The sequence below is a fragment of the Austrofundulus limnaeus genome, unplaced genomic scaffold (assembly GCF_001266775.1).
Source record: "Austrofundulus limnaeus strain Quisiro unplaced genomic scaffold, Austrofundulus_limnaeus-1.0 Scaffold37, whole genome shotgun sequence".
Lineage (NCBI taxonomy): Eukaryota > Metazoa > Chordata > Actinopteri > Cyprinodontiformes > Rivulidae > Austrofundulus > Austrofundulus limnaeus.
Window position 1 is genome coordinate 2602917 of NW_013952439.1, and position 11706 is coordinate 2614622.

General features: G+C 36.8%; 1 protein-coding gene and 1 long non-coding RNA gene across 3 annotated transcripts in view; one reads left to right on the forward strand and one right to left on the reverse strand.

Moving 5' to 3' along the window:
• LOC106516448 (seizure protein 6 homolog) overlaps positions 1 to 8562 on the forward strand; it is a 126172-nt gene extending 117610 nt beyond the window's left edge. Inside the window, exons 10-18 of one of the 2 annotated variants that reach the window (XM_014006820.1) lie at positions 2231 to 2427; positions 3129 to 3323; positions 5091 to 5282; positions 5384 to 5578; positions 5762 to 5800; positions 5888 to 5996; positions 6103 to 6199; positions 6598 to 6671; positions 7839 to 8562. In XM_014006820.1, coding sequence (XP_013862274.1) covers positions 2231 to 2427; positions 3129 to 3323; positions 5091 to 5282; positions 5384 to 5578; positions 5762 to 5800; positions 5888 to 5996; positions 6103 to 6199; positions 6598 to 6624 — 1051 coding nt within the window. In that variant the 3' untranslated portion in view covers positions 6625 to 6671; positions 7839 to 8562. The other variant, XM_014006819.1, reaches the window with a different exon arrangement.
• A 1287-nt stretch (positions 8563 to 9849) lies between these two features.
• LOC106516450 (uncharacterized) lies at positions 9850 to 11389 on the reverse strand. The gene is made up of 2 exons (XR_001310104.1): positions 11328 to 11389; positions 9850 to 11115 (listed from the first exon to the last, which is right to left on the reverse strand). It is a non-coding gene; the product is annotated as an uncharacterized LOC106516450 (long non-coding RNA).
• Positions 11390 to 11706: the final 317 nt, after the last annotated feature.

Here is an 11706-nt window from a genome sequence, read left to right on the forward strand (position 1 = left end):
ACTTGATAGCATGCAGCCATTGGAAGTAATCATATGTTATCAGTGACAACTGGCAGACACATCCTTCCCTCAGGTGTAGCCTGAATGCACAGGAACCTTTGGGAGGGGGATGATGAACAGCAGCGCAGTGAAAAGCCTTGATGACATAATCAGCAGGTGGAGGAGAGCTTGAATAGGAGTGTAAAATACAGAAAAAATAAAGTCACAAACCAGCTGMGTGTACTGTTCTTTTCTGCCTTTCACAGCTGAATGGCTCAAGTTTTACTGCAACTAAAACGAAGTGAGACTGTGAGGTTGGTGCAGACCGGCTATTATCCGGCAGTCCATGAATGCACCACTTTTCAGAAAAAGGAAAGGAAAAAAATCACAATATGAAGCACTGACTGGCAGCATCTTATTCATGAAATATACTTTCTGATTCTCTTGGAATATGTATATGACTTTAGGAGTAATTTAATTTTGTTCTAATAAAAAGCTGCAACGGTGATGCAAAAACAGCTAATTTTGTTTGAGTTGTCTGATAGAGAGTTGTAGTTTTCTCACTGGTGGCTCCTCTTTAAAAATATTTTGGCACAATCATTTTTTTTTACCAGAACGTGCACAATAACAAGACATGGCGGTCTCAGGAAGCACACTGACTCTCCATGTGGAAAAGATGAAATGTTCTGGATGTTCAGGCYCATTGGTTTTGTTTTAAAGCAGCCGACACTAACAACGCTCCGCGTCTAAACAAGTCCTTTAAGGAGCAGCGAGTTGCATCCAGGACCGCCAACTCTCACGTGTGAAACTGATGCAATTTTGTCTGCACTTTATGCAAAACCTCCCACTGAACATGCAAATCTAAAATTAAAGACAGCAGCAACTGTGTGGTCTGACAGGTCAGAGCATCAAAGCTCTGCTGCTCGTTGTTCGGGTTGATTTGAAGGAAAATTAGAAAAATCTAAAAGCAGTCACTCTTTCATATTGTTTTCTTTTTTTAATTTATTTCATGCAAATTGTTGGTTCTTTGTTGATAAACAGTTTTTTTTTGCTTTTAAAACAGAAGTAAAAATGTTGATTTGATGCCTCACTGACATTTATATGCATGCATARGTACAGTATTTATTTATTAATTTAGGTCTGGACAGCAATACATCATTTAGTGAATAAAAATCTAAAAATATGCAGCCTGTCAACAATCCTGTTTTGACAACCAGCATTAGCTTAAAAATACTCCATAGCAGGTTTTCCCATTTTTATTGGAGGGAAATTACAATTTCTGTAGCTTTTTTATTATTATCATTTTCCTATTTCCATCCCCATGTGTGAGTAAATGTCAGACTTGACTGTCATTTTATAAAATGAGCAAAAACATACTGTATGTGGAAAAGGTTAATGTATTCTCAAGTTAATGATTTAAGGCAGATGGGGTGTCAATTTTCTGGATTTGTATGCAGGAAGTGAAGTATACTATAAACAAGAAGTATTTGTTTAGATTTATTCCTATGCATGATTATACGTTGTTGTTTTACTGTATTAAAATAATTTTAATTGTGTGCATTTTGCCCTTTTTCTTCATAAAGTTATTGTAAAATAAATTAATTCTTCAGTTTTTCTCCATGTGAATATCTCAAAATATGAACATTTGTACATATTCATGAAGGAAATTGAATCTTGGAGGCCATGAATTATTTAGTGTTTACTTCACATCGCTTCCATCCAATATAAATAGAAATAAAATTACTGCTGACACTGGCTTATAATATATCATCAGCTTTTGCTTCCAATAGAGCTACCACAAACTTAAAGGGGCTATAATCATGRAAAAGCAACTTTTTTAGCTTTATATCATGTTGTATTGTTACCCTCTTGTCAAAACATGTCCAGAGTCTTGCTTTGACTCATTCACGCACGTTTGATAAATCCTGTAGTGTCCTGAGGCAGCCAGGCAGGGGAGCAAAAKCGACTGGTTGGGACTAGAACCACCTTTTGGAACCAGCTCCTCCTCTGGGCTGTGTCTCCAAGCCCCTTTAAAGGAACCATTTATCCATTTTAAAATGAGGTTCTGTGGAGTCAGTTACCTATCTGTTGTKGATAGCTCTTTGCACTTTTTCAATGTGGAGAAATAGAGTTTAACTCAAACCTGTARYARCAGSTAACAGCTACATCTCTTTTGTGGCTTCTATTACTCAACAAATTCAACTTTAAGGCATATTTATTACTTATTTATGTTGAACACCTTTTGTTTCAGGCTCAACCTGGGTAAGAATGACCAGCTGACGTTCTACGATGGCGATGACCTGACAGCCAACATCCTGGGTCAGTACAGCGGCACACGGCCCCARTTCAAGCTCTACACCTCCATGGCTGATGTCACCATCCAGTTCCAGTCAGACCCTGCCACCAACATCTACGGCTACAACAATGGATTTGTGGTTCATTTCTTTGGTAAAACTCTAGTGTTGAACATTAATCGATTTTTTTTTTCTTTTCTGTGTAGCGCCCATCAATAACCTTCTCTTTTATTAAATGAACAAGTAAAATCAATCCTTTATAAGAAAAAGACAAAGAAATGAGAATACTGAGTGTTATCTGCAGAACAGGGAATGCTTTTTTTTCTTCTGCTTCTGTGCCTTTTCCTTCATGTTTCTTACTGCGCGTCTGTCAGTTTTGCTTTCTGACTTACCTCAGGTGAAACAGAATTAGGTAACAGCAAACAAAGGAGCCCAGTAATAAGATACACATCGACATCAGCTGGTTTCTGCCCACTGTTTCCTTGCTACTGGCCATGTATGCAGCACTCAGGGAGGCCCAGATTGACGGGTGCCAAACCACATGCTGTGCTCCTTCCAGCACACARCACAAGCCTCTATTTTCATTTTCCTCTCCAACCATGGCTGTTTAAAGCACAAAGAAAAGAAAAAAAAATGCATACAATTGTGCAGTCACATTGATTCCCTGCAGAGAGTGTCACATATTAATGCCTGGCTTTCCTTGAYGCTTTTAAACACATCTTTTTGGTAAACATCTTGTACAAAAATTATAGTTTTGTTTATTGTGCTCCTGCCTTTTTTTTAGTTTTTCATTCAAATTTTTTGTCTTTTCTTTCTTTTACTGCCAACACAATTCAACGGCCCTYTTGCCAACAGAGGTGCCAAGGAACGACACTTGTCCAGAACTGCCAGAGATTTCCAATGGGTGGAAGAGCACGTCCCACCCAGACCTGATCCACGGCACAGTCGTCACGTACCAGTGCTACCCTGGCTTCACACTGGTGGGCTCRGAGATCCTCATGTGCCAGTGGGACCTCACTTGGAGCGGCGATGTGCCAAAATGTGATGAAGGTGAGTGAAAGTTAGTTCTCAGTTTGTTGGTGCAYGATTAGTGGGGGACTTTATAAGTTATGTGACATTCAGAGTTTTTAGACTGTTTGTGGTTTTGAACTCAGCTTTAAGTCCGAGCAACTGAGTGTCACTTAAAAAAAGTAATGCAAAAATTAGGAATATATGACTCAGTATTTAAAATGCTGTAGCACTTTAAATTTTAAGTTTAAAGTATTTGGAGCATTACAGTTTTGTCAAATATTTAATTTTCTATTACCTTTTAAAACATTTTCTCTAAATCAGTTAGTGTCACCGAGGGCCACYTGAGCATTATGGTGGCCCTCAAAAGACCACTTGTAATTAACTTTCCATGTTTAACTTCAACTAAACATCAAACGTCACGTTCCTCATGTCATCGCTATGGCTGAGCATGTTTAACTTCAACTAAACATCAAATATCACGTTCCTCATGTCATCGCTATGGCTGAGCACTGCTAACAAAAAAATAATAATGAGCTCTACGTTGTATTTCGTAGACAGAAACAGTGTTTCAACACACACTCATAAACTATGTGTATGATTGACTAAATGTGGAATAAATAATACAGAAATACTATTAAAAGGAAATGTAAGAGAGTTTTACTCACAGTTGGGTTGTGGTGAGTAGCTATCATCTAGAATTCTGAAGTGTCCCACTTGCAGACAAATGCAGCTAAAAGGAGATTTGACYTGGCAAATTTAACTGGCTCCCGGCTACTTTTGAGCCCTGCGCACCTCCACCTGGTGGGATGCCACCATTTAAAGTAAAGTAATCAATGCATTATGGGAGATGTAGTTTGTGGTCAAGGCTGGCTTTAAGGCAGCATACGCTCTCGCAGGTCACATCTGGCCTTGACTTCGACACATGTAGTTTAAAGCAGTAGTTCCCAAACTTTTTAGCTTTTGACCCACAAAATAACAGTAGCAGAGACCTGTGCCCCCAGCTTTTTTTGGATGATAAACTTTTGTATCAGGTCAACTAAACATGGGCATAGTAACAATATTTTTATACTACATTTATCCATTTTAAATATACTAACCTCACTCCTTTGTAACAACTAAGGCAAAAATGTAATTAATTCAGAAAATTTTTTCAGGACCCCACCTTGATGTTTGAGGACCCCACTTTGGGTCCTGACCCCAACTTTGGGAAACACTGGTTTAAAGTGTTGCTCTGTGCCAGCTGTTCTATCCTTACTTTAGGTTGTAAAAAGGAGTGAAAACTTCAGGTTTATGAGTTTCTTTAGGACCTCAAACTTTATTTGCAGAACTTTTTTTAATTAAAAAATTGTCTTTTTTTTTCATTGTTGCAACTCATTTGGCCAGCAAGGACTTCGGTTTTGTGGTGAATATTAATAAACTTCAATGAAAAATGATCATTTAAAATTTCGCTTCAGATGTTTTAAAGTAGTCAGACTAAGAATAATTTCAAAATGTCAGCTTAACCTGAATAAGCAGTTAGACTGATAATATTTTAGCATTCAGAATAACCCTTAAATTATGTTAGAAAAAGAATACTTCACAAAACTAATTAAATTATATACACTTTTTTATTAGTATTTATTGCTGATAATGTTTTGGGTTGCTGTGAAATAAGAACTACATGCCAATTATAAATAACATTATTAAAGTATCATGGCACTTTTTGCAGTAACTCCATGACATTTTTCATTGCTCCTACCACCATCACTGGCTGTAAACAAACCTTTTTTTTTCTCGTATTATTTTGATTTTGTTTCATCCCATCAGTTCTGACATGTCGAGATCCTGGAAATGTGGAGCACAGTCGCAAAGTGATCACCGGCAGCCGTTTTGCCGTTGGGTCGACTGTCCAGTTCACCTGTAACAAAGGTTACATCCTGTCTGGCTCCAGCACCCTCACCTGCTACAACCGAGACTCCGCTGTGCCCAAATGGAGCGACAGGCTGCCTAAGTGTGTCCGTAAGTCACATATATTATATTTTAACCTCCTCGCCTCCACGTCAAGCAAACACTTGATTTACTATGTTCTTCTTKTTATTATTATTATTATTGTTTCTCAGCTGAAAAGTACGAGCCGTGCAGAAACCCCGGAGCCGCCTCCACAAGCATACAGAGCTCCGAAAAGGCCTTTTACCAAGCAGGAGAAACTTTAACTTTCTCCTGTCACTCTGGTTACGAGCTGCAGGGCGGGGCCACRATCTACTGTGTCCCTGGACACCCGTCGCAGTGGAACAGCACCCCTCCTGCCTGCAGAGGTGAAACTAGTACTGTTAGAAAAGAATAGCCTCAAATACCTGGAAATACAAAACAAACTGAACAATAATGTATGATATGGATTTTGAGGCTGTTTCTGAGAGTATCTGTTTACCTGACAGCAATATAAAGGTATAATAAACCTGGCCTTTGTCTTTAACCAATGCTCAATTGTTTGTTTGTAGCATCCTCAGCGCAGTACGTGAATGAACGAAGGCTTGATGGTGAGTCATGTAGCAGATAATATTGATATTTCTTTGTTTGTTAAATTGCACCAAAATAATTGTTTCCCTATTCCCCCATTCTTTTAGTTGTTAATATGGATTATAGCATGGAGGGAACCAATATTACTCTCGCAGTTTTTATTCCAACCGCCATCGTCCTGGTGGTTGTTTTGGGGATTTACGTCTACTTTGCAAAGTAAGAACCGGCTAAACTTTAATCTGTTTCATTTGCAATCAAAAGCAGCTTTACGAGATGTTGCCTGCTTTTTTTTTCTTCCTTRTTTTTRCCCCTTCTCGCTCAGACTTCAAGGGAAGTCTATCCGCATGCCGACACCTTCYCCCCCGTACGACAACATGACAGAGGAGTCAGCGTTTGACAACCCCGTCTACGAGAGCGGAGTAAGTACAGATGTCATGAGCATGCAATACGTTGACTCACAGAACACCAGTGTGCTGTCGTGATCCTCTCCCATCTGGCTGTCATCCACCAACTCCACACACGTCATCTCATGTGGCACCAGCAGAGGGCGCTGTCCTCATCCTCTGCTACCATCACCACTTCATCAGCAGAAACAACCTCTCAGTGTGAATGATTCCCAACAGGGGTAGCACAAAGGACATTTTCCCCCTCCTCTGAGGTCAGAGGTCATTTACATGTTGTTTTTTTTTTCTTTCTGCATCTCAGAGTTGAATGTTGGACATATTGTTACCATTCCAGTTTTCATGTCTCATGTTAAATATCTAATGGCAAATATACATCGGATTTCTCTTTATTATTTTTTTTCCTGCTTCCTTAGCATTGGCAGACTCGTTGTAGATACTAAACCCTGTCAGTATTTCTACTTTGGCTTTACTGCAAAACTACTAAAAGGTGAGATTTTATCATCATTATTATTATTTATTTTGAGGAGCACAGCAGGCTTACTGTCTAATGATCCTTAAAACATCACTGTATTATTATTACTATCCTTGTTGTTGTTGTTGTTATTTCTTTATTTATTTGTTTTTTGCTAACTTTCCTGAAATTCAATAAATATCTGTATTGTTAACTGATTAAAAACACATAATTCAAATATATTTATGCAAAATAATGTCTAATTTGACAACACTTTTTCTAGCATACCTAAAACTTTTTGTACAGTACTGTAAATTATACATAAAGTACAAAATAAAAGACCTAAATGTTTTTAGGTTTTTAGACCTTCCATCATTTTAACCTATCCAGAAAACAATAATAATTAAAAAAAAGATTTTGTTTTTCTGCTGTTAACTGTCAGTGTTTGCTCATTTGAATTAATCAAATACAATAGTTCATATTTGAGTGTTTGTTCACAACCAATAATGAAGTGCAGTGTTCTTAAATTCAAACTTGCCTAAATAAATCATTAAGTTTAAAGCTATATTTAGATTGACAACAATGCTAGTTTTCTTCTGTCACRATGTTGTTTTGTTAAGCCTGTACTTCTCCATGGGCTGACTTCTTTCTGCAAGCATAAGTTAAATGTGCTAAATGGGAGAATTARCTTGAAAAATACAAATGCTGCACCCACAAAACTGAAATACCATCATTTCTAGGAAAGCTGCAGCATCTAAAATATATTACTCTCAATGCTAGAAAATCTGTGATCCCTATAAATGCATTAYTATAAATAATGCAACAGCAGTGCCATTTAAATGACTTACATTGAATGCTAAAAAAWTGCACCATTTAAAATAAATTATTAMWAATGCTGCAAATGCTGCTATAGCTTTTGCAAAAGCTGCAATGTCTAAAATAAGACAATACGACATAATATTAATAATAAATACTCTTGTTTCAGTATTTATTTTTACATTTCCATTGTTAAAATAATGTAAAAATATGGGGAAATGTATTTTTAGATTTATTCTCCAAACTTTTTTTTGTTTGTTTAAAATTAATAAGACAGTTTTCTGATTGTCCCATGTGTTATTTTTGTATTTAACTTATTTCTTTTAATCACACTGTACCACCCTCTGGTCCCTGTTTGTATTTGTGATTAACTGTCTGTCTTTACAGGACAAATTGATAAAGACAAAGAGGTGTCCATTTAAAGACCTTAAAGCAAGAACTGTTCAAGCTTTGCCTTTTGGGACCCTCTCTGCACTGCTCATGTTTATCTCCAACTTTTTTTATTCTTTTAATTTTCCAGTTAAATTTCTGTTTCATGCCCCCTTTTGTTTGTATTCATGTAAATAAGTCTTATTTTTTTCTGTTTTTGCAGTCAGATCTGTGAATCTGTGTTACACCATGGTGATATTTTTATACAGAAAGTTGTTGACGACCATTGGTGACTATGTTTTTGAGTACTTCTTGGTGGCCTAAGCAAGTAATATTTAGAAAAGACTGCAAGGATTTTAGAAGGATTTACAGATTGCTGAGATCACTTGATTAAACTCCCCCATCATTCAACAGTCTTTGCAAACTTTGCCATTATTTCTTTGTCTTTGTGAGTGTGTGCGTGCGGGGATGAAATATTGAGCTAATTGTAAATAAACTGCCTGTCTAATAAGAGTGCCTCACGACTGACTATAAACCTGAGAAAATGACGCGCAGATGTTTGTAAAACCCACATATTCAGTGATCAGTTTATAAATGTCTTGGCTTTCCTGGGACTCATCTCCTTTGTGCATTTTTACTCTTAACACAGTTTTCTTTCAGCATCACAGCTGTTGCAGCAACACCCAGGAAATCCATTCCCCTTCATTCCCTGAATAATATAATAAAATAAACTGTTGTTTTACCTGTTGTGACTGACTCATTAATGACTAAACACTTTTTTGAAGTGTCTCTCAACTGTTAAAGTAGAGCACCACCTTGTGGGCTAATATAAAAACCAACATTATGTTTGATAGAAGTAAAAAAAAAAGAAAAAAAAACATTACTGAGAAGAATGCATTATTGTTTTATAATATTGYGATTAAAATGTGTATTTGTAATGGTTTTCAATGTAGCCAGTTTCCCACACTAACAAACCCAATAAAGTTACTGTGCAGTTATGGGAACATTTGAAAGTTTGAAAATAATTAAGACTAAAAACAACAAATATTTTTGTCAGAAAAAAAATCATTTATTGACTGCATTAAGAAAGAAAAAAGGGAAAAAAAGGAAATGTATGGCTAATTTTTGACCCCCAAGAGTTAATAAAAGTGTTAACAAAAACTCCTGCTACTTTAAGTTGTAATTGTGAATGTTTATGTTCCAGTTGATACTCTTAGTTCAGGTATTTCAGACAAGGTTTTAACTGTAGATGGCAGCATTGTAACATATAAAACTTACAACAAGTTGTTGAACTTTTAGGCTCTTGTTCACACTATAACCATTCAAGTAATGCCTGGAAACACCTATTATCCTTCTTTTATCCAGGTTATATCTGTTCATAATTATTAATTACTTTTTTAAGCAATTTTATTCAGAAATARCAAATATAAAACTGAAAGCAACATCTTCAGATCAAAACATACTCATTTTACCCTCAGTTAAACTTGTAATGATTGTAAGCTTTACTCTTTGTCTTTCAAGATTACAATGTTCAAAAATGTCAAATACAATCAGCTCAGTTCAAGATTATTTAAAGTTGGGGAAAAAAAAACAGGGCAACAAAATTTCATCCACACAAGGAGGAATTTGTAGACAATTTGACAAAGGTTATACATTTTTATTTCTACTTCCAGAATGATCTGATTGAGACTTTTGAGTGTTTTCTATCTCAATTCTTTTTTTTTTTTGCACTGCCATTTTCCAGCTTATTCTTCTAAGCTTTTAAGCATTAGAAATTGTTGTATTATAAGTGACTTTGCAAAAGATGAGTTTGCAAATACAGCAGCTGATCGATCAGTTTCACCTGATTTGATCTTCTGAATGGATCCACTAAATATAATCCAGCCCTGTCAAAAATCTTCTCAGTCCTCTGCTTTTTAATGAGCATTGTGGTGAATTATGTCTAATAAAGTGATTTGTTTTATATGAGGTGCATCCAGCCAGAGGCTTTTATCACCATGTCAGGTTTTTTTTTTTTATTTTAATTTTATTTTTTTTGGTTTTGGGCCTGTGTTTATGTGGGAGCTGGTTTATCTCAGTGGATCGCTCGAAAGCACTCACCCATGATTTCAGCTGAGCTTTCACTCTGATGTGGGGGACATGGAGCAGCTTGGGCCATTAAAATGCTAATTTCTGGAGAAGTGTGAGAAGGGGACCTCGACTGGGAATCCACCCGTGTATTAACTCTTTGTGCGTGTGTGTGTGTGATTTATTTGTTTACCACTGACAGGGTAGCTCAACGTAAACTGTTAGAGATTGAGAATATTCACTTGTATAATAAAGCACAAACAGACAAAAAGTAAATTGTTTCATAATTTTATTGGCACTGCTGCAGTTCAGACTCATTGTTTGTTGCTTGTGTGAGAGAGTGGGGTGAGGGTGTGCATGGTTTTTACTTCAAATTAGTTTTTTTTTAACTGAAAGGCTTAACAAAATTTGATAACATCAGGGGGAAAAAAAACAACTCAAGCTCGTCACGGTCTGATTCCACAACGGTAGGTCATCATTACACTCCATGGCACATCTTTTTTTTAAATAATAACTACATGAAAAGGCATTAACTGTGATGTTATGCAGTTTGAACACTGGTTAAAATGTGTAGAGGGCCATTTCAAATGTATCTTGTGGCTCAACAGTATAACTGAATATTGTTTTGTGTGTGTTCCTATAAGATACAGTATATTTAAATACAATGAAATGATGCCCTACTAATACAATGTGCTAAAATATATTACAATTCAAAAGGCTACATCACTACATGTTATGACAAGACACCAAACAATCTGATGAGAAACAGGGCAACATAAGGACAATTGAATTATAATAGGAAACATTACATTACAATAGGATGTGATAGAGAGAAAGGTCTTCTCACTGAGAGGCAGCATTACTAACCACTGCACCACCCCAAGGTATACTAATCAGCAATACTATTAAATAAGACAAGATATATTTTATATGATGGTYTATCTGCTGCATGTAGCCTCTCAGTAAGAAGATTACCTCCAAGCTAGTGTTTTTTTATTGTGGACCTTTCTCCCACTGCAAGCTTTGGAGGCTTTTCTCCTCGTACTCCTGGTCCCTCCCACAGACCCAAAACAGACATGCTGGGTTAATTGGCAACTCTAAATGTGTCCCAAGGTGTGGGCAAGAGTGTGAATGGTTGTTTGTCTCTATGTGTCCCTGTGATGAACTTGTCACCTGTCCAGGGTGTTTCCCGCCTCCCACACAGTGATTGCTGGAGACAGGCCCAGCTCTCCACAACCCAGAGAGGAGAAACGGGAAAATAAAATGAATGAATGGATAATACGCTCCAATAAGAAAATGATATGATGTATTCTGCCGTACTATGCATTATGTTTAGGCACTGTATACAGATAAACCAACAAAGCATTTAACCCAAGCTGTACAATTTACCATACATTTTTACAAAATTAATTGGAAAATATCCTATTAAATGCTACTAACCTGTTGTGTTTTTGGAGATAAAGCCTGCACATCAGGGCTGAAAGTCCCAGCTTCACATCTGCACACAATCATGGAGTCATGTGACCTCTTTTTAAGGCAACAAATACTAAACATTGAAAAGCAGTGAGTCAACAAGTGTCAACACTTGCAAAAAACATTACCAGAGGTGTGTTTTTTATATAAATCCATCAGGACAATGACTCTGTACCAGTTTGTTGTGGTGAGAGGGAAAGCTCTCTGTTTAGCAATCAGTGGTTCCTAKCCTCACCTATGGCCACAAACTTTGGGTGATAACTGAAAGAACAAGACCATGGATGCAAGCAGTCAAAATGAGTTGTCTCCGCAGGGTAGCTGGACTCTCTCTTTTAGGGTGAGAAGT